Below are 22,064 nucleotides of genomic sequence, written 5' to 3' on the forward strand. Positions count from 1 at the left end.
AGGTTAAAAGGTGAGGGTATTTTATACTCATTTTTTTACTTTCCAGATTATTGTCAGATTTTTCTAAGTAGAATTACTTGAACTTTGTGAATATAGATGACTTCTGATTTGTAACCATATGGGTTCCTGGATAAAGACCACAAGTGGAATTGTCCCACTTATAAAACCTTTCTACAGTACCATAAAAAAGGATCATTTGCTAGAAACCCAGGTCAAATAGTGAAAATCCATGTAGAAAAAAAGAAAACACAAATAGGCTTTTACAGACGTATAAAGTCACACAACATAAATATTGTATCCTAATGCTCTGTGCTGTGGTTATTCTGCTTGGATGGCACTGACAAACTTTGTAAAATACAATCCAATAACACCTGGACCAAGAAATAGTTCTTTTCTCTTTTTTTTTTTTTCTTTTCCTGTTCCGTCTCCCTCCAACAGCCATAGCTGCTATTCATTGTTCTAAAGGCTATCTCAAATTTAGGACTATTCTTCTCAAAAACTGTATTACTGATTCCATTCCTATGAAAGGTTCTGATTGCCTTTGAAAGGTAAGTACTAGCAGGAGGAATAGTATTTTTGTGGTAACTGTTTTTCCTTATTTTTTCATTTTTTTGAGGACTCAGTTAAGTGGTAATCTTTTTAGGGACTTCATAAGTGGCATTGTTTTTTATTATTACTATGATAGGACCTTTTTTCTAAGAGGCCAAAAAGAAGAGTTTACAGGTTGATTGGAAAAGTTGTGGATTGCCTATAGATAGAATTTTTTTGTTTTGTTGATTCTTTCATAGAAAATTACTAAGGTAATATTATTTATTTCCTGAGACAGATTTTTCCTTCATAAATAAGACTTCTCCCCCATTAATATTTTCTTGTTTTATTGTAGATTCTTGGATTCAGTAACTCTGAACTTGGGTAGATTAATGTTATCTTTGGTTTCCTTGTAAGTTGAGGGCTTTGGACTAAATAATCTATATCATATTGCTAAAGTTAGGACTCTAACTCAAGCAGAAATCCAGTGCAAGTTATAGTTGTCCATTGACCAGTTACATGAGGTAGGTACTTTTTCATTTTTTTTTTTTTTTTTAAGATTTTATTTATTTATTCATGAGAGACCTACAGAGAGAGAGAGAGGCAGAGACACAGGCAGAGAGAGAAGCAGGCTCTATGCAAGGAGCCCGATGTGGGACTCAATCCCAGGTCTCCAGGATCACACCCTGGGCTGCAGGCAGCGCTAAACCGCTGTGCCACCCGGGCTGCCCTCATTCATTTTCATATGAAACTGTGTGAAAGACTAGGAAGTTTTTAAGTAAATTTCTTCTCTCTTAAATGTAAGAATGAAGTCACTGAAAACCACACGGTTAAAACAATTGGCAGGTTTTTTTAAGCCTTTTGTAAGGATACATGTCCTGTTTAAGCATGTTAGCTAGTAATTGCTAGCCAAGACATTTTGTTGGAGCTTCTCTGTACCTATAGCTGTTTCTGTGATAGGCAGTGAGTGGTTCACAGCAATTTTTAATCCTTTTCTTTAGAAGTAACTCAAGTAAGAAGTTGCTCTTTGTTTCCAAGAGTGACTTAGGTAATGATTCCTTTATAAAAGAGCTGTTTTAAACTTATCATCTTAGCTCTTGGACATTTGCTTTATTAGGGTAGTAGAAGGAGATCAGTTTAGAATTAGGAAATTTGTAGGTAATGTTTCTTAAAAATAGAGGGATAGGAAAATGACAAGTTTAGTTATTTTCTATAAACTTATTCTGAAAATCATCTGGTTCTTATATTGGATTAGCATCTTTAGGGGAAGATTGCTGAAAAGAACTGGTGAGATCATTTACCATGGATGTTTAGCCTTAGGCATAGAGAAGTATTGGAAAGTATGGAAAAAAGGAGCTATGCTTCCCACATTGGAGAAAATAATTCTGATAATCTCTTAGACCCTTGAAAGCATAGTTTTTAAAAATTTTATTCCAATACTCCTTCAATTTTTCATAGTATTTTTATAATACATTCTTACAGCAACAAACTGAATTATCACTTGGTATTTTAGAATTTATCTGAATGTACCCATACATATCAGGAATGTCTCCAATTGTAAATACTTAAAAACCTTACTAGTAATGTCCAAAGCAAGAGTTTCTTTTTCTTTCATGACGAGAAATCCAGAGAGGCCATTTGGGGCCAGTACATCGGCTCAGGAAAGGTATTAACTCGAATACCCTGTTTCTTCCTGTTTCTTCCTGAGGCACATTATCTGCATATGTGGTACTTAACCACGATTACAGGATGGTGTTTTTACCTTTAGGCATTGAATCTCTGTTCCAGAGAAAAGTAAAGGGCTTTCTTCTAGTAGCCTTCTCATTCCCCACCCCCCCCCAAGGGATGCCTTTTACCAGAGATCTCCATGTAAGTTGCCTTTGCAGAACTTTACAACCTCTCTACCTATAGCTGCAGGGGAGGCTGTGAGATCCAGGTGGTAGCTTTCCAGAGCCAGGAAACATTTGGACTATTCAAGGAATTATTTGGTAGTAGTGGAAGGGTGAATGGAAAAGTTTTATTAGTCCTTAATTAATGTTCTAAAAAATAAGAATCCCACCTTCATTTCATAATTTCATCAGAGGATTTACAAAACCATATAAACTACTGAAATCTTTTGGTGGAAGGCAAACTTGAATAATCACCGTAATAAAATCTTAGACTTTAACTCGCTTTCATAATCTTTCGTGAAATATAATGAGCCTTGCACATTCTTTACTCTTGGCACTCTTGAGTTTTCTCAGCCAAGTTGTTAAAAGAATAGTGTATTTTAAGCTAATTTTTATTTTGTTCATCTGTTCACCCAGTACAACCTTTCTGCTGTGAGGACAGGATTCTGGCTCTGTGACAGGCGTCTTTTTTGGAGACCCTCCTTCAAGAGCCCTGCTGCCTATAAAAGATAGGTAAGCCTTTTCTCCCGAGATTTTTTTTTTGCCTTCCCTCAAAAAGTGCTTGTGTCATTCCTCTGATTCTATACCTTCACGGTTGTCAGAGATACAGAAAATCCTCAAATTAAAAAAAATTATGGTACTAATCTTTTACAAAATGAGATCACAGTACATGGTACTACCTGAAATTAATGGCAGCGGTCAATTTTTGTCTGTTTCCCTTTAGTGCATTAAAACTTACTACAATACCGGATGGTTCTGAGTGAACCACTCACAGCAGATTTAGAACTAACAAGCTGGAATCTTAATAAATCCTGTGACATTTTGGAAACTAGCCTTTTCCTAATTTTTTTTTAAACTTAACCACCTAATTTTTTCCCAGATATTTTGATAAAAGACTTGAGTCTTGACTCCTGTTTGGTTAAGTAACAACTTTAGGTAACTCATGAGTACCTCCAACATTTTTTCTTTGTAATGGGCTACATGATGGGTTTGCTATAATTACTAAAATTTTCAAAATATTTTAAGAGAGATTTTAAAGTAGGGATTTCTCATGTTATCATTTTTACATTAGTTAATTCAATAAATTGAGAGTATACTAAGTGCTATTGAAGTTCCAGAAAATATTTTCTACCCAAATGCCCTTTGAATAATGAATTTCCAAATGAAAATGTTGCTATCTGTTGCTGAGGAAAAGGCTTTGGAGAGAAATGACAGTAGTGTCAGTTGAAATTGACCTTGGGAATAGAAAGGAAAGTTGGACATGTGGACCAGGATGGGGAGCAAGAAGGTTCAAGGACCCTCTGACTGACACTTGTTTGTGGTTAGGTAATGTGTCCCAGAAGTAAAACAGTGAGAGATGAAGCGAGAGCAGTGTACATTGAAGCCAGACTATGGAAAACTCATGAGGCTGGGTCTTGTTGTATAAGTAATGGGTACATCATTCTTGTTTATTCAGAGTGATGGTCTTATTCTACCTGAGTTTTGCTGAGTAGGGAAAAAGAGAGAGACCTGGCCTCTGTCTTCTAGGAATAGTCTACCTGGGGAGAGGTACCACCACTCATTCAGTAAGCATTTATTGGTAAACACAAGGAGCAGAATTACTGAGAATCTGTGACATGCCCTGTACTTACACATCTTGTTTCTGAATTAGTCCTGACTCCAAGTGAGAGGATGATATATTCTCAGTTTTGTACCCCAAGGATATAATATATACATATATATATTTTTTAGTATTGGAGTACAGTTGACACACAGTGTCACATTAGTTTCAGGTATACACTAGTATGTTTTATTGTCTGTCCTTATTACTCTTTACAGAGCTGCTAGTTCATATGCTTCTGTCTTCAGAGTTAGCTATATAGAATTAGTGATTTAGACTCAAATTTGATTTTAAGCAATACCTTTAGATAAGTTAATAAGTATATATCCACTTCTAATTATTAAAAAAGCTAAAAGCTATTGACATAAATATATAACTTAAGAAATTATCTTATTGACTGTCTAGTTCCTGCCTTTTCTAGGGCCAATCATTTATAATCTAGACCAGGAATTGGCAACCATAGCCTACACACCAGATCCACACTATGGCCTGGAAACGGAGGATTTTTTTTTTTTTCATTTTTGAAATATTTGTTAGAAAATGAAGATTACGACAGTAAGCACTGTAGCCAAGCAAAGCCTAAATTAATTACCTCTGACACTTCATAGAGAAAGCTTAGTGAGAGATTCAGACTATAAATTTATCTCTCATCTTAGAAGATTTATAACTAGGTGAGTCTGCTGTGGGGCTTTAAAAAAATATATAGGTGCCCAGGCCTCAGCCTTGATGATTTACCTAATGGTCTCTTTTTTTCCTCTTGCACATACAACACAATATAGGTAAGTTGTGCCAGAAGACAGTTATATTAAAAATCAAGAAGTTTGGCTGCTGTTAAGTGGCAAACGTTATCTTAGGAAGCAGAGTGATGCTGATGAAACAGTCTCAGAGCTGGAGTAGATCTTCAACAGTTATAGTTTCCAAGAATATTGTCCCATCTCAGTCTCCAAATAATTACATAGTAACTACTAGGATCCAGTTCTGAGCCCTACACTGGAGATCAAGGAACAAGTAAGATGGGGTTCTTTGTGCTTACCAGTTGTTGGTAAAAAGGAAGAGGTCAGAGATCAGGAGGAAAACAGTATTAACTTACAAGTTTTAAAAAGGACGTTTAGACAAGATAATGTAGAGGCTCAGAAGATAAAGGGTATTTACCTCTTTCTGGAGACATGTGAGGAGTAAAGATCCAGGCAGGAAAGCTTCACAGTAGCTTACAATTTGATCAGAGCTTTTAAAGGATAAACAGGAGAAGTCAGCAGAGTGAAAGGAAGAGATTTGGTAAAAAAAAAAAAAAAACTATTTATACAAAATTGGATTATACTAAGGCCCATCTTGGCTTAAAAAAAAAAAAATTCTATAAAGAAATCCTGGGGCCGCTACAAAATTTGGAGGGTAATGGCCAGAGAGCCCTAATACAAAGGTTGGTGATCCTTTGTTGCTACTTTGCATTTTCTGCCAACATTATTTTATTCTTTATCATGGTAACATTTGTATGTAATGGAAAAAGTTAAATTTAACCATATAAATAGGTTATGATATCACTGGCTTATTTCTAACATTTCAGTTCTGGCTTAAAGAGATACATAGGTATGTTAGTCATTTCCATAAGCAACTAATCTAGGGTAGGCACACTGGACTTCATTAGATGTTTTGCTTCTCACTAGCTGTGAGGCATTGGCTCTCAACTACTCAGATATATTTTCCTCCTTTGTAATGAGATAAACAGTTTTGTCTTTGGATCTTTTTTTTTTTTTTAAGCTCATATAAGATAATGTATGTGAACGTAGTAGTATGGAACTGCCTCTTTTTTTATCCTTTCAATTACATTTTAAGCACATCTTGGGTATAGAGTACAAGTAAACCAGATCCTACAAATGATATGGAGATGAACATGACAAATATTTAAATGGTTGCTTTATGCCAAACATTTGTAAGGTTGCTGGGGACAGATAGAGCTAAATAAGACAATCAGGTGTCTCTTCTCATCGAGATTGTCAAATATACCTTTAAGGAACTTGTGATATGGCGGGGAAACAGGCTATAAATAACTTAGTTTAATAATGCTATGTATTAGATGTTATTCTCTCTGCTACCTTATACTTATTTACTCAATCCTCACGACAGTTCTACAGATACGGCCACCATTCATCAAGTCTCTGATGCTGATAAGGTATCATTTTAATGTAAATTATAAAATGCACCCCAGTTCAGGTACTGCTGAACTGTGAAAATGTGAAAAAAAAAAGTGTTAAATTCAGCAAAGTCTGGATTTTAAAGATGAGGAAACAGGCGTGGGGAAGGTAAGTGATGTACTTGAGAATACAGAATGGGTCGGTAGTGGAGTCAGGGTGTGAAGCAGGGTTTAGCTCTCAATCCTGCGTTCTTATTCACTGCTTCACATGAAGTAGGGATACGCGAATTGTAGGCCAGGTACTGTGCGACCACAGATGGATCACTTGGTGGTACAGTGAACATTCAGAGAAGGTCACTGGCAGGCTGGATTTAGACTCAAGAAGAGATTGTCCTGAGAAGAGGGAAGAAAAATAATGAGGATTTGAAAGTTCCTATAGAGTGTAATTGGGCGTGCTTCCACTCTCCTCCTCAGCTCTCCCTGGGCCTCTTTTCCTCCAAAGTATGTGATTATTCATTCACCTTACCTGCCAGAAATTGTCCATTGTGTCCCAGTCCAGGGTCCTTTGGGACGCCCATTTTTCAAAGTAACCTCCTTCTATACATACCTAAAACTTACCATCAGGGCAGCTGAGGTGATTCTTTACATCTGCAAGGCTAACTCACATGATGTGAGTTACTCTGATTGCCTTTCTGCTTGAGATGAAACCTGTAGACCTGTGGTTTTCTAGAGTTCAGTTATTTTACTACTACGCTTTCACCACTACTGCATGCCAACAGTATGCATCTGTCTAAAAAAGATAAGCTTTACTGAATTCCCACCTTAAATATGTTGCAGAATAACTTGTTGGTTATTAACAATAAGTGAAATCCAGTGTATATATATCATGTAGATTATTATTACAGGGATGGATGTTTGTGGGGGTAGTCCTATCTACCAGAACGTAATGAAATAAACACATGGTTAGTTACTAACACAGGTGTCATTGAGCGTATCTTACTGCTTTTGTTCTGTGTATCTATTCTTTGAAATGTGCCTTTTAAGAAAAATTTAAGACTTTAAGTGACTACATTTGTTTGATGAAAGAATTTCTTTATAAAGGAGGGCACTCAAAATAGTAATAATAGCTAATATTTATTAACTATTTCCTGTGAGCCAGGCACCACTAAACATACTTTCCGTGTATTAATGCATTTATTCCCAGAAAGCCATGAAGTATGGTCACATTTCCCCCATTTTGCAAATGAGGGAACTGGGGCCAGAATCTGAAACCAGGCAGCTTGTCTCCAGAGCCCACATTCTTACCTGTTAGGGTTCTGTAGTGCTTGTGGACAGTATGTTTACAGTGTTTCTGTTAATAGGGTAGTTCACTTAAAAAACTGGGAAACGGGCAGCCCGGGTGGCTCAGCGGTTTAGTGCCTGCCTTTGGCCCAGGGCATGATCCTGGAGACCCAGAATCTAGTCCCACATCAGGCTTCCTGCATGTAGCCTGCTTCTCCCTCTGCCTGCGTCTCTGCCTCTCTCTCTCTCTCTCATGAATAAATAAATAAAATCTTTAAAAAAAAAAAAACTGGGAAACACTATGCCTGCTGTGGAAGATGGTGTGAAATACAGAAGTGTAGTTTCATTTCGTTGTTTGTCCAGTGGTAACAGCTCGTGGAGATGGCTTGATTATCCTTCATTTATCACTGAAGTTTTAACACTTTGTCAAACTATCACTACTCTAGTTTGCAGGTTTTAAAATGGTGCCATATCATGTGCCTTCTAAAATTTTAATGATAGCTGTATACCCTGGCCTTAAAAGGCTCAGGAACTATTTTAAGTATGTGATTCTAATCTAATTTGGATGGGGATCAAGTAATAATGCTTATAATGTAGCTATCCCTTTTTTGTAATAACTTACTTTCTTGTAAAATATTTTAATCCCCTACAGATCCAGATTTCATTAAACTTTGACTAAAAAGTGATACAGATTATTCTGTGTATCAAGTACACCAACAGAACTTAGGAAATTTCAGTATTCCCTTTTAGACTTACTATGGTTCTTTTTTTTTTTCCTTACTATGGTTCTTATGAATTAGGTGAACACTTAATAAAACTTCGTTCATTAGAAAGTTGATGAACCAGTGGTACCTTTCCACCATCCTCCCTCTTTAGAACACCTCCAAAAAGTAGGAAATAAGTAAAAATGGCCTCTAAATAGCAAAAACGCATAGTAAATCTCATATACTTTACTTTTAGAAAGCATTTTGGCCCCTTGCCACCTCTTAAATGCATTTTTAGTAGCAGTTAAACTAGATAGGTTAGCCAGCTGCCAGCCACCAGTACATGATTGCAGTAGGACGGGGTGCTTGTGGCCTGGTGTGAATACATAGTAATGGCAGTGTGGCAAGAGGAAAAACACTTAAATTGAACTAAGAAAGCCTGAGCCCACTTAACTCTTGGGACAGATTGGTCTATATACTTTAATTTTCTTTAAGAGTAAGTTATTTTTTTTTTATTTTTTATTTGTTATTTTTTTTTAAAGAAGGAATTATGATAATCAAATTAAAGTGTAAAACATTGGAGAGACATTCTGTCAGATGTAATTTGCAAGATTTTTGGTGTATGAAAATGAGATTTTAGCTTATCTTGAGCTATTTGCTTATATAAGATGCTTCTATTTTGGGAAAATTAATTAAATGAAAAAATGTTCCCTAATATCATAGACCCTGACTCGGACAAAGTTTAAATTATAATACTGTCATTTTAATTAATCTATGTATAGATATGTGTAAGATAAGTATACTTAGCTTTTTTTTTTTAATTTTTATTTATTTATGATAGTCACACACAGAGAGAGAGAGAGAGTCGGAGACATAGGCAGAGGGAGAGAAGCAGGCTCCATGCACTGGGAGCCTGACGTGGGATTCGATCCCGGGTCTCTAGGATTGCGCCGTGGGCCAAAGGCAGGCGCCAAACTGCTGCGCCACCCAGGGATCCCTACTTAGCTTTTTTTAAGATCAGCTGAGTCATTGTTTAAGGAAACAGGTTCTGGAGTCAGATCTATTTGAACATCACTGTGTGTATTCTGTTAGTTATGTGGCTGTGAACAAAATACCTCTTGAGCCTTAGTCTCCTCATATATTCATAAATAGTTCCTTAGCAACTGCTGTACTTGGTGCACTGTTTTGGGAGTTCGGGATACACTTAGAGTGTCAAAAAAAATCCTGTCCTCATGGAACTTCCATTCTAGCTAGAAGAATATTAATAACACCTATGTTCTAGAGGTGTATTTTTTTCTTTTTAAGATAAAGGCAGTGCATATAAAGTTTTCTCTAATGTAGTATGTAATCAATTTGGGCATCTTATTTTTAGTGTTTGATTCTTGTGACTAGTTTTGCGTCAGGATAAAATGAAGTTTGTTGAGCATATCAGTTACCTCTAACATTGATAACTAGTTAATAATTTTTCATCGGTGATGTTGAATACATTAATTTTCTTTGGTATCATTGAGAGGCACAGAGGAATAGAGGAATGGAATTCATCTCATTGATGTATGTTCTTTGCTTTCCTTTCCAACAGCCCCCGAAAAAGACTTCTAAAAGAGAAAAACCTAAGCAGAAAGCCACTTCTAAGAGTAAGAAAACTGTCAAGAGTGCTAATGTTAAGAAGGCAGATAGCAGCACCACCAAGAAAAATCAGAACAATTCCAAAAAAGGTATGTCAGACATGGTGTGTCTGCAGCAACCTGGGAGGTACGACTCCTACACTAGAGCACTTTAGGAGTGTGTGTGGAAACAGAGAAACTGCAAAGAAAATGGGCTGGGGGCGGGAGGGAGTCGTGTTCTAGTGTCTTATAGTTAAAAATTTTCACAATTGACAAAAATTTCCATGCATATTATGTACATAGCTTACAGAGTGGTGATGTGTAGTTGGACCTGATACCTCTCTGAGAATCTCATGAATGCTTATCTTCTCTTAGAAAGTGAATCCGAGGATAGTTCAGATGATGAACCTTTAATTAAAAAATTAAAGAAACCTCCTACAGATGAAGAGTTAAAGGAAACCGTGAAGAAACTATTAGCTAGTGCCAACTTGGAGGAAGTCACAATGAAGCAGATTTGCAAGGAGGTAACTGGACAAATACTTGCATCGTTTTGCTTTTATTTGAAAAATTCACTTGGCCTTTAGTTCAAAGCAAGATTCTTAAGTGCATTCATTCACTGAATAAATGTCTGCTAAACTGTTATATGCCAGCCATTCTTATAGGTGTTGGGATACTGTGCGTTAAATAAATGGTTAAATAAATGAGTCGAAGCCTCTGCCCTATTGAAGTTACTTCATAAATAACAGTAGCATGTGTACAGTGAATAAAGTTAAAGTGATACATACAAACTGCAGAGAAAACTATTGATGCATCCTTAGATTATGTTAAAGAAGCAGAATCTTAGGCTCTGGCTGACTCAGTTGGAGCTGTATGTGACTCTTGATCCTCGTGGTCATGAGTTCGAGCCCCACATTGGGTGTAGAGATTACTTTAAGAAAACAGACTCTCATGAACCCCTTTGTTTTCAGCATTACTGTTCTAATAGGATGGTATAGATCAGGTTTTTAGCCCAGATTTCTATGAAGTTAGTTTCTGATACTCAGAAATTAAAATGACCTAGTCTTGAATAGGATTCCATAGAGATTCCATACCCTAGATCCAGATTGGGAGATTTTAGAATCTAGTTAATCATGGTAAAGCCAAATCAAAATTTCAAACATACTAAACATGAAATATTCTATGCTTTTTTGAGACCTTGATAATTGTTTTGTTTATTCATTTAGCATTCACTGAGCCTTTACTGTGTACCAGACACTGGGATAGATTTGGGGGTAAAGCTGGGGAATCCGTTCCTTAGCTGTCAGGGGCTAACCATCAGGTGAGATACGAGGAAATAGCTGGTGCAGTGAGTTGGGGACAGGTGGTGGGGGCTGCGCTGGAAGAGTACAGAAGGGGCCACGGGACCACAGGAAGAGCCACACCAATGTGGGCCCAGGAGGAGGGAAGGGATCCTAGAACATCAGCTGTGCCATCTAGTCGAACAGTGTGGACACAGGTGCGTAAAAGAGGACAGGACTGCAAGGAATAGTGACTAGTTTAATTTGGCTGGAGACTACAGTAAGAAGGAAGTTGCATAAGGGAAGAAAAGGAAAAGTTTTGTAGAACTCCTATATACCTCGCTGCAGAGCTTATTTTTTTCCCTCAAACTAATGGGAGAATTGGGAGGCTTGTTGGGATATTGGGAGCTGATCAGGGGCACATATAGTCTGATTTTTAAGTCGCCCCAGACACATCGAGAAGGACAGAATGAAGAATGGGATGAGAGGCAAGAAACCCAGGTTTGTCATATCAAAGTTACATGGTGACCGTAATCCAACTCAGAAATCAGCCTGGTCAGAGATTGCTCCGTGTGAGTGTTAGGACATAGCTGCATTAACCATTGAGGGAAGAGAACTGAGGGTACACTCTGAGAAAAGAGGAGTTTTGTTCTCAACATTATGAGATGAAGTGCTTGGAGCATCTAGTGGGAGACACTGTGACCACTGTAATTCTCGCACGGTAGGAGAGAAAGCCAGCCTGGGCTACTGCTGGGAGTTCAGTCCAGGAGTCTAGAGGTGTGGTGGGCCAGGCAAGGAGATAGAGGGGGAGAAAAGCAAAGGTCAGAGAGTCCTGGAGATCATTAATATCAGAGTTAAGAAGTGATTCCTACAAAATACAAAAAGTCATAGAGGTGTTATCAAAGCCAAGACAGGAGACCGTTTCCAGAAGGAGAAGGGTAGTGCAAGTTGAGAGGTCATGACCTTCCATGGGCAAGGACTAGAGAGAGCAGTTCAGGGTGGGGGATAGAAATGCCCCGTAAACATGAAAACACACTTTTCCCTACTCATGAGGAAGATAAAAATTGAATTATTTTTGCTTACTAGCTTGACAAAAATGAAGAGTTTCCATGCTTGGCATGGAGGGAGATGTATTTGTGCTTAAAGTTGTAACAGCTTTGGAGAACAATTAAGAAGTATCTTAACATTTAAATTGCAAATGCCATTTAACCTAGCAATTCCATTTCTAGGTCTCTGTGCTAAAGACAGAGTCACATCTGCACAAAGTGATTACAGTAATGTTCAGCATGTCTGTAATGTTGAAAAATCACAAGCTAACTGGCCATCAATAGGGAAATGTTTAAACTGGTACATCTATTTTTGGAATGCTATGTAGCAGTTCAAAAGAACATGGAAAAACCTTCCAGGTATTGTCACCTTTTTAAACGTACAGCGTATTTCCCCATCTATGTAAATACAGAAAGACTGTACCATCATTGATACGTTTCTGTGTTTGTGTAAAAAGTCAGTTTTCAAGCCTGGAAGAATACAGTGCGAACTAGAAACCGGTGTCCTCTGAGGGCAAGGACAAGGGACGGTGGCGGGGGGGTTAGTTCTGAGCCTTTGGTTTTCGTGAGCATGTTTGTGATTTTTTAAGGGGGTTATGAACATGGAGCGGTCAGGTGGGAAGGACTTGGAAGTTCTTGTTTTGGACTCGGTGTGCAGGAGGGAACTGTTCCCAGCAAGCCATCTCGAGGATGGTAACTGCTAGGATTACTGACCCTTGGACTGAGAATGAATAGTGAGGAAAGTGAATAAATTAAAGCTGCTGGGGCAGCCCAGGTGGCTCAGCGGTTTAGCGCCGCCTTCAGCCCAGGGCCTGATCCTGGGGTCCCGGGATCGAGTCCCGCATGGGGCTTCCTGCGTGGAGCCTGCTTCATCCCTCTGCCTGTGTCTCTGCCCCCCACCCCCCCACCCCCGTGTCTCTCATGAATAAATAAATAAAAAATCTTTTTAAAAAAATTAAAGCTGTTTTAAACAGCTTTTTTGGAAGGAAAATAGTAGCCACATGGAGGGTGGGGATACAGGCTGATGAAAGACTTTAGGATGGTCGGGGAGAGAAAGCACACGTGTGTGTTAGGCTTGGGGCCTGCGCTGGGCAAGGAGTGGGACGGCGGAGGGTTCAGGAAGGTCAAGGAAATGGGGGGTATTGGTGGATCCAGATACAAAGAAGCTGGAGGGAAGAATTGTGTTAGCGGAAGGAATGCATAACAGTGGCTTCTTGGTCAAGAGCAAGGAGGAGGAAAGGCTGAAAATGCCCTTGATAGGAACAAAGGAGGGACTGCTGGCAAGGCTCTGGCATTGGATGCCATGAACCTGAAATGGGACCAGTCTTTTAAAAGTTCTTTCTTCCCACAGCATTCTTTTCTCTGGACTGACCCTAGAAAAGTTGGTAGTTAGACCAGTTCAGGATTAGGAGTTCTGCAGAGAAAGAACAAGGGCGCGAGCAGTTGCAGTGATATGAGTGATTGACCGTCTGTAGGAACTGAGGGACTGCTGCCAGCGGGCCAAATCCGTCATCCCATCTGCTTTTTTGTAAATAGTTGAATGTGACAACCACATCCATTCATTCTAGCGTGGTCTGTGGCAGCTTTCACGCTACAATGGCATAGTTGAGTGGTTGCAGCAGATACTGTGTTTCTGGAAAAGCCAAAGCCATTTAGTCTGGCCCTTGACTAAGAAAGTTTGCCTACCTTCCCTATACCTCAGGAGTGAAGCCTGCAGGTGTGGATGGAGGCTGCGTGAAGTCAAGCAGCAAGGAGCCAGTTGACAGAGAGACAGACATTTAGAAAAGCTGTAGGAGTAGAGCTTGAGAGCTGAGAGCACTGGCTCTCAGGGATTTAACCTTGGGGAGGGGATTGGGTGTCGGAGTGGAGGCTGAATGAAGTTCACTGGAGTTCAAGTAGTGTTGGAGGATGCAGCAGGACAAAGTACAAAGTCTCTGCGAGACACTGACAGGTAACCTGCCAGTATAAAGAACTGAGTCCCCTTAAGATCTGTGCGTGTAGGTGTTTAACTCACCCATGTCTGTTACTTCAGCTGATAGTCCCAAGAGCCTATATCACACAGAACGTGTGGACACTAGTCTGTTTTCTGCCCGTTGCTGTAGTTCTCTGGTGAGCCAGAGCACTGCTCAGGCACATGTGTGTTCCTACACAGCAGCCGTTTCTTCTTTATCCAACGGTAAAGACTATCACTGGAATTTTAAATCTGCTTTTTATCTGTTTCCTTTTCACTATAGGTATATGAAAATTATCCTGCTTATGATTTAACTGAAAGAAAAGATTTCATAAAAACAACCGTGAAAGAGGTAAATATGTCCACCTTTTCCAATTTCGATCAACTTGAACATCTTAAGACAAAGGAATTATGTGTATCAAATACTGCATATTTTTTAAAATATCACTAGATCACATTTGACCCTCACATTTTCTCAATAGATGGGGGAAATATTTTTCTTTCCCACTGTAAAGCTTAAAAATACAGACTGATCGGTAGTGACAAAACCTGACCTCAGGCTCGCAGTGTATGTGGGCAGCCAAGTGCATCACAGACTCTCTCAACTACTTGAGCGTAATTGCCGTCCAACAAAGGCAGAAGATCAACAGTAGCTATAGTTTTATATTGGTCCCAACTGACGTCCCAAGGTCACAGTGGTAAAACAGAGGTTTAAAAAGTTTGGGGGAGGTTATGATTTTTGTGTGCCTAATGTATTGTGGGTACAGGAAAATGATGTTTCTCTCTCATTGCAGCTGATTTCTTGAGGCAGTGGAGACAGAGGACTTGTCCCATGGACGTAAAGATCTGATTTATACCATTATACCAGCAAAGAGAATGTATTTCCTTTTCTAAATCCCTGCAAGCATTGTGTTGGTACAACTTACTGCTGATCTTTTTATCTTGAGTGTTATGTAATTTGAGTTTGTTGTTTTAAATTGCATTTCTATGCAGTTTTAGTTTAAAATTTTGCATGGCAGTCACTGTTCCTTGCTTTTATAGTTGTATTTTGTACATTTTGGATTTCTTTATATGAGATCGTAGATTCTCGAACTGTTGTAGTTTTTAGCGCGCTTAGTATTCGCTTCAGACATACTTTTAATCAAGTAGAATAAACTATTACTGACATTTATACATGCAGAGACTATGGCAGTATTTAGTATATGAAATATTTTGAATACACATCTGTCAGTGGCGGTGTGTTCATCATATTAAAAATATACAGGCTTCAGCTATCCAGATGATTAAATTGGAAATTTTCTGCTGCATGTGTATATATGTCAAATTGTCAGCATGACAAAAGTGACAGATGTTATTTTTGTATTTTTAAAAACAAATTTGTTGTATATAAAGTTTTTTTATTTCTTTTGTGCAGATCAATTTTTAAACTCCTCTAGGTAGGTATCTTTACAGTTAAACTTTGAAATGTCAGTGTTCGGCCAGATGGTATGACGGAGCAGTGAAAGTCAGAATTCAGTGGAGAAAACACTGAAGGAACAGATCGTTCTCTGCTTTGCCTCAGAAGTGTCATAAATTTGTAGTTTTAGTGTTAACTCTGCAAGTGTCTGTAGATACATTTTATATTAAGGATCAACCAAATCAATACATCAGAACTTCAAAATTTGGGGACAGGGTGGAATCAATTAAGTACAAGCACATTTGGCATATAATAAATGAACTGATTTTTAACTGCTTTTGCCCATCCATATAAAATGCTGATATTTACCGGAAAGGGGGCCACCTCTATAATTATGATAAATGTACTGAGTATAACGCTAGAAGACAATGTGTAGGCAATAGTGGGTATGTCCGACAAAGTATTTCTCAGAAGTGGTAAAAGGACTTATTTTTAACATTAAAGAAGTTTAATGTATTTGTGGAATCAGGGCTTTTGGGTTTAAATTTTGGCCAATCAGGATTCTAGATGATCCAACATGCAGACCACTCCTGAATGAGACTGTTTTATCTTTTAAATTGTCTTAATCAGTTTATTAAATCTCAATTTTAAAACTTCCTACTTAACAATTAGGCCTTTGATAAATCAGTTGAGTGATTAAATAAAAAATCCATCAGTAGAACCGGAAAGATAAAAATACGTGTTGACTGTTAGGTATTTTAACAGGTTTGACTTGTTTTCTTGATAAATACAAATGAATGGCATAAACAACTAAATGAAACCTAAGAATTGGCCTTTGATTTTAAATATTTAATTTGTTCCTATAAACCTTGTCAATAAAAATAATAAATCCATGCTTTTGTCTCTTGCATCAATGTTTTATGGTTTCTGTGGCATTTCCCCTCTCGCTGAGGATTATGTCCCCCCTTCGCTGAGGATTTCAGAACAGGTAGATTTAGCCCCACCGATGACCCATTTAATTTGGAGTGCTCCTCAGGGATAACGAACCACTACTGTGGAGAAATCACAAAGGAAAACTGGGAAGTGATCTCAAAAACGGTAGGTTATTATTTTGTGACCATTTACTTGAAAGAGGGTAAGCAGTAAAACCTAGGAGTAGAAAAGTCTACAGAAGGTTTGGAGGAGAGGGGACTGGTACCTAGAACGAGTGTGTTCATCACCACAGTGCACAGTGTATTTGAAAAACAAGTCTAGTTTTTATTAAGCAGTTTTACACAACCAGCTCTTCACAATCTGCAGTTAAAACACTGTGTATTCACTGCTATTCAATTACAAAGTCTTCAAACAGTGAAAAACATATTCAAGAAACTCAAGAATAAAAGTACCGTGGTTCCCTAAAGAACAAAAAATCCAATGATGTCACTGGAGACGAAATCTTTTACATACACATTTACTGTACTTGAGCTAACTAGATTTTCCCATAGTTTGCTGGTAGCACAGTACAAGTTTAAGTGCCCAGAGACTAAAGAATCGTGAACCATTTCAAACTTAAAATACTTTGCATTTTTCACTAAACACATGCTATTTAAACATTTTAATACATAGCATTTTAAAGCTGAATGCTTCCCAATCAGTACCAATGAGTCTTAATCTGATAATCTCAACATTTTCCTGCATTAACCCAACTTTGAAACCAATTTACTGCTGTTCACTTTTCTGTATTTGCATCATACTTTGATGGAGAGGGATGTGTCTAAATGGTGTTCTACAGTTTGCACAAAATAACTTTCTACTTACAAGGTGACTTTAAAGATACTTTGCAAAATATTAGGTATTTTTAAAATTTAAAGTCCTTTTGAGTCCCTTTTTGAAGCAGACTGACAACTGTTCAGACTTTTTAAAACAAAAGCATTTAAGTTTTACCATTCACTTTTCTAACTTGGCAAGCATCCTGAAGACCCTGAAACCAGTGTTTATTTTGTCATGAGTGATAAAAGGGAAAAAGTATCTGCCATGTTCTCAGGCTTTTAAGATATGGCTTTACATGTGTAATATTTATTAGGATATCACATTTTTCTGCAGTTTTCCAGTGGACCTGCCTATGGAATACTGAAAACATAATGCTGTAAAAATATTCCTAGAGTTTGAATCAGTTATTTTAAAAAGCGGCAGTAGAAGGAGTTTCTTATTAAAGTATTCTGACAAGAAAGATCTTTTTGCTCTAGTGGTTGCCAAAATTAAGGCTATTTGAAGTGTGCCATCCACCCAAATTTGGCCCTTAAAAAAATAGCCATATTCTAAATGGTCTAAAGTATGAAGTCTATACTATAATCTCTAACCCATTCTAAATGATAGAATATACCTGCGCTGTTTAAGGAGTTGAAAATTTTGATTTGCCAATGAGTGCACCAATCTAAAACCTCGTGTCGCAAAAGATACCTGAATTTAAATTTCTTTTGAATAACCCAATGGAAAGAAATATGTACAATATAAAATAGTCTAGAAGTTTCATTTACTTTTAACTGAAGAGTTTGCTGTATCTGAAAAGGAAAGATTTCTATCTAAATTTTAAGTAAAAGCTCAATATCAGAGCTATATAAAAGTCTTAAGGCTCATTGGCAAAGATACTGATAAACTGTCACAGAAGAAAAATACATGGCTTTATCTGGATTTTTAATGATTGCTGCTTGGTTTCTCAATGTTTGAAAACTGATGAGCCCAATAAAATGTCCAATTTAAAGGGAGTCTCCAACCATGGAAGAAATCCTATCGAAAATCTTAAGGTTCTATGCTGACTTATTCTGAAATACAGAAAACTTAGCACTACTCAACCTGTGGAAATTAAATATAAGTGCTGCAAGAGGATTCTTGGGGCTAATGCTCTCAGAGGTTCGTTTAGTTTGATTTTACGCAAGTGAGGTTTTACACGTGTTTCAGACTTTTTACCATTTGGGGCAACAGAAGAAAGCAGGGTCCAAACAAATGTATTCAAAATGCCGCAATCTTGCTTGCTTCTCGAACACCACTCAAATATGCCCCTGTGACAGTTTGTGGGAAATGCCTGTTTGTTGCCTGTAAGAAATAATTGCATATCTTGAGGTCACGTATAAGGAACTCCGATGGTAATCAATAGGTCATACAAGCTACACTTTCTCCGGTCCTCAAAGTTCAATGGCACTCCTGTGCTCATATGAACACTCCTCACCCGTCCCTGCACCTGCCGTCCTCTGGTCATCCCGCACCCCCCCCCCCCATGCTTCACCACCTCATTCCACGACTTTCTCTACAGTCCTGGGAAGTCCTGTGTGGCAACCCGTAGGATGTTCCCTCTGTACCCTGCGCTGGAACTAAGAACAGTGAAGGAGCCCTGGGCCCTGGGCCCCATCCGCGTAATCACCCTCGCTGTTCTGTTAGGATCGTGCTGAGAGAAGCACGGAGCCCCAGCCAAGTCCTCCACCTTGGGAGTTGTGCCAGACGGCTGGACCCGAAGGACAGCTGGGTCACTGAGCAGGAAGGGGAGGACGGTCCATGGAAAGCCCGCTTTGCAGGGGGTTCCAGCCGGAACAGAACCAGCCCCCCACGACAGGAGAGACAGCCTGATCTGCGGCTGGGGGGTGGGGGGCCACGGTGAGCAGGTCCGGGCCGGAGCTGAAGTGGAGGTGAGCAGACCCCAGAGGGGGAAGTAGCCCGTGGACGGAGGTGTGAACAGAGGTGTGTGCCACGTCAGGGGGCGTGGAGGGAAAAGAGCCAGGGCCAAAGACGTCAGGAACAGAGGAGTGAAGAGGAGGCAAGGATACAAGGACTAGGAGGGGGAGAGAGTGGTGGGAACCTCCCAGCAAGGGGTCTAAGGAAGTTTTTGTAACTGTGAGGTAACAACTGTGCCACAGGAGCCTCAGCCGGTGGCTGGCTGGCACAGTCACGCTCTGCTCCCGCAAAGCTGGCTCTGCAGGCCAAGGACGAATCAAAGATAGCCGGTTTTTAAAGGATGTTCTTTTGTAATCATCCGAAAATCAGGAAGAGGAAAGATAACACCCAACTCCACCATTTTCAACGACACTCGGATGAGGTCTGAAGCTAACCTACCACGTACGAAAGAGCGCCGAGAATTCGCTTCACTCTACGTTACGAAGAGCACCCTGGTCCCTCACCAGGTCCCCCACGGCCACTGCCATGACCCACCGGGGATCTGAGGCAGAGGCAAGGTCGAGGCACCGAGCAAGATGCAGATTAAGTCACGTCCTCATAACGAAGAGCAAGGCTTCCGGCTCCCGGGATGTCAGGAGCTGCCACGAGCTGCCACCAAGCAGAGAGAAACTACATGTTCCCGGAGGAAAGAGCTATAGATAGATACCCCGAGGTACGGGGATCCAACCACCCGTCGGCAAGCTTTCCAGAGCTTTCGGGAGGCTTTATAAAAATGCCTCACTCAAATCTAAGCAGATAATCAAGGATGGGATATTTGGACATGTGGGAGGCTGACGCTACAGGAACTCTGAGGAGTCATGAAGCAAGAGGAGGATGCTACCAAAAGAATAATCCAAGGACAAGAAAGTGCTCATAAGCACAAAATTTCCAAGAGTGGGAATATGAATCTCCCCCCACCACCATAGGATAAGGAGAGAGAGATGAGTAACAACAAAGAAAAGAAAGATCCTCAGGTTCAGGAGTTCCAATATGTGGAACAGAAGACTAGAAATAAGAGGAAAAAGTGGGGAGAAAATGATCAAAAGTGAAAAAAATCAAGGACTAAAAGGATATAAGCATCTAGATTACAAGCAAGTGAAAACAGGCACAGAAAAAAATTAGTGATCAAAACAGCAAATCATTTCTCAACAGAAATTTTTTAAAAAGGCCACTTTAGGTCCGCTATTAGCAAAAACCAGAAAATTGGTGGGGCATGTGGGTGGCTCAGCCGGATGGGCGTCCGACTTTTGATCTCAGCTGAGTTCATGACCTCAGGGTCGTGGGATCGAGTCCCACGTCAGGTTCCCCCACTCATCTCAGAGTCTTCTTCAGATGGTCTCTCCTCCTCCCTCTGCCTCTCACCTCCCACACGTACACTATCTCCCTCTCTCTAAAATAATCTTAAAAACATCTCGAGTGTTGGGAACTTTGTGACCGCTGAGGGGGACGCACAATGGTGCAGCTGCTGTGGGAAACCGTGGACGGTGCTTGAAGGAATTAAGCGCCGAATTAATATATGATCCAGCAATGCCTCTTCTGGGAATATACCCCGAAGGACCAACCGCAGGGTCTTGAAAGTACACGTACACCCATGTTCAGGGCACAGCATTAGTCACAACCGCCTAAAAGCAGAAGTAACTCCAGCGTCCAGGACATGAATGTGTACGCGAAATGTCATCTCTACATGTAATGGAATATATTTAGTCTTTTTTAAAAAGGAAGGCTAGGGAAGCCCCGGTGGCCCAGCGGTTTGGCGCCGCCTTCGGCCCAGGGTATGATCGAGTCCCGCGTCAGGCTTCCCGCATGGAGCCTGCTTCTCCCTCTGCCTGTGCCCCTGCCTCTCTCTGTGTGTCTGGCATGAATAAATAAATAAAATCTTAAAAAAAAAAGTCTTACAAAAATAGATAAATAGAAGGCTATTCTGACACATGCCACAGCGTGGATGAACCTTAAGGACATTCTGCTGACTGGAATAAGCCAGTCACAAAGGACAAACACTGGACGATCCCACTGAGAGGATGAGGCACCCAGGACAAATCTGTAGAGATGGAAAGTAGACTAGTGGGATCCAGGAGCTGGGGGTAGAGGGGATGGGAAGGGTTGCTTCACAGGTACCTGAGTTCCAGTTTCACAGGATGAGAAAGTTCTGGAGATGGATGGTGGTGATGGTGGCACAGCAGCGTCTATGTATTTGGTGCCACTGAACTGTACACTTAAAAAATAGGATGGTAAGAGCCTCGTTCTAGATGAAAATGGGCTCATGGTGTCCAGAAATTGTGAATGTGGCTACACTGAGACGGGAGGCGGTTCCATCACAGCAAGATGACCGCAGGGGTGACCACGAGGCCCTAACATCCTTGGCTGGGCTCAGGGAGTACAGTGGAAGTAACAGGACTTTTCAATGTTAGAAACAATTTAAAAATAATGATTTTAGATCATTTGCCAAAAGAGCAATCAGTGTACTTCCTACAATTTGACTTGTAAAGAAACTGGATTCCAAAGATGATCCAGGGGATCCCTGGGTGGCTCAGCGGTTTGCCACCTGCCTTAGGTCCAGGGCATGATCCTGGAGACCCAGGATTGAGTCCCGCATCGGGCTTCCTGCATGGGGCCTGCTTCTCCCTCTGCCTGTGTCTCTGCCTCTCTCTCTCTGTCTCTCTCAGGAATAAATAAATAAATAAAATCTTAAAAAAAAAAAAAAAAAGAAAAGAAAAGATGATCCAGCAGCTGGAGAAGTCTGGAAGTCTGTCCATATTCGAGCAGATGAGAGAAGCCCAACCAAAAGTACCATGACTATCTGTCGGTGACAACTGTGGACTAAACACAAGCTCTTTTAAAGGGGCTCTTTTGAAGACGTTGATTCCAACTTTGGAGGAACCACGGTGATTGGCAGTGGAAGGAATCCCACGTGAAATTCCTCACAGAAAAACTTACGGACTTAAATAGGATGGTAAGTTGTACATCATGTGTAATTTA

The 22,064-nt window shown here is 39.8% G+C and overlaps 2 protein-coding genes and 1 non-coding gene across 4 annotated transcripts in view; 2 read left to right on the top strand and 1 right to left on the bottom strand.

Moving 5' to 3' along the window:
• DEK (DEK proto-oncogene) overlaps positions 1–16,297 on the top strand; it is a 30,545-nt gene extending 14,248 nt beyond the window's left edge. The window contains exons 8-11 of the mRNA XM_055322674.1: positions 9,710–9,845; positions 10,110–10,258; positions 14,292–14,360; positions 14,803–16,297. Coding sequence (XP_055178649.1) covers positions 9,710–9,845; positions 10,110–10,258; positions 14,292–14,360; positions 14,803–14,814 — 366 coding nt within the window. The 3' untranslated portion in view covers positions 14,815–16,297. The remainder of the gene's footprint in view (positions 1–9,709; positions 9,846–10,109; positions 10,259–14,291; positions 14,361–14,802) is intronic.
• A 349-nt stretch (positions 16,298–16,646) lies between these two features.
• The window catches only part of KDM1B (lysine demethylase 1B), a 59,470-nt gene continuing 54,052 nt past the window's right edge, over positions 16,647–22,064 (bottom strand). For both annotated transcript variants that reach the window (XM_055322850.1, XM_055322851.1), the window contains exon 21: positions 16,647–18,476. In XM_055322850.1, coding sequence (XP_055178825.1) covers positions 18,393–18,476 — 84 coding nt within the window. In that variant the 3' untranslated portion in view covers positions 16,647–18,392. The remainder of the gene's footprint in view (positions 18,477–22,064) is intronic.
• On the top strand, positions 21,322–21,445 carry LOC129508459 (small nucleolar RNA SNORA1). The gene has a single exon (XR_008664193.1). It is a non-coding gene; the product is annotated as a small nucleolar RNA SNORA1 (small nucleolar RNA).

The sequence above is a fragment of the Nyctereutes procyonoides genome, unplaced genomic scaffold (assembly GCF_905146905.1).
Source record: "Nyctereutes procyonoides isolate TBG_1078 unplaced genomic scaffold, NYPRO_anot_genome, whole genome shotgun sequence".
Lineage (NCBI taxonomy): Eukaryota > Metazoa > Chordata > Mammalia > Carnivora > Canidae > Nyctereutes > Nyctereutes procyonoides.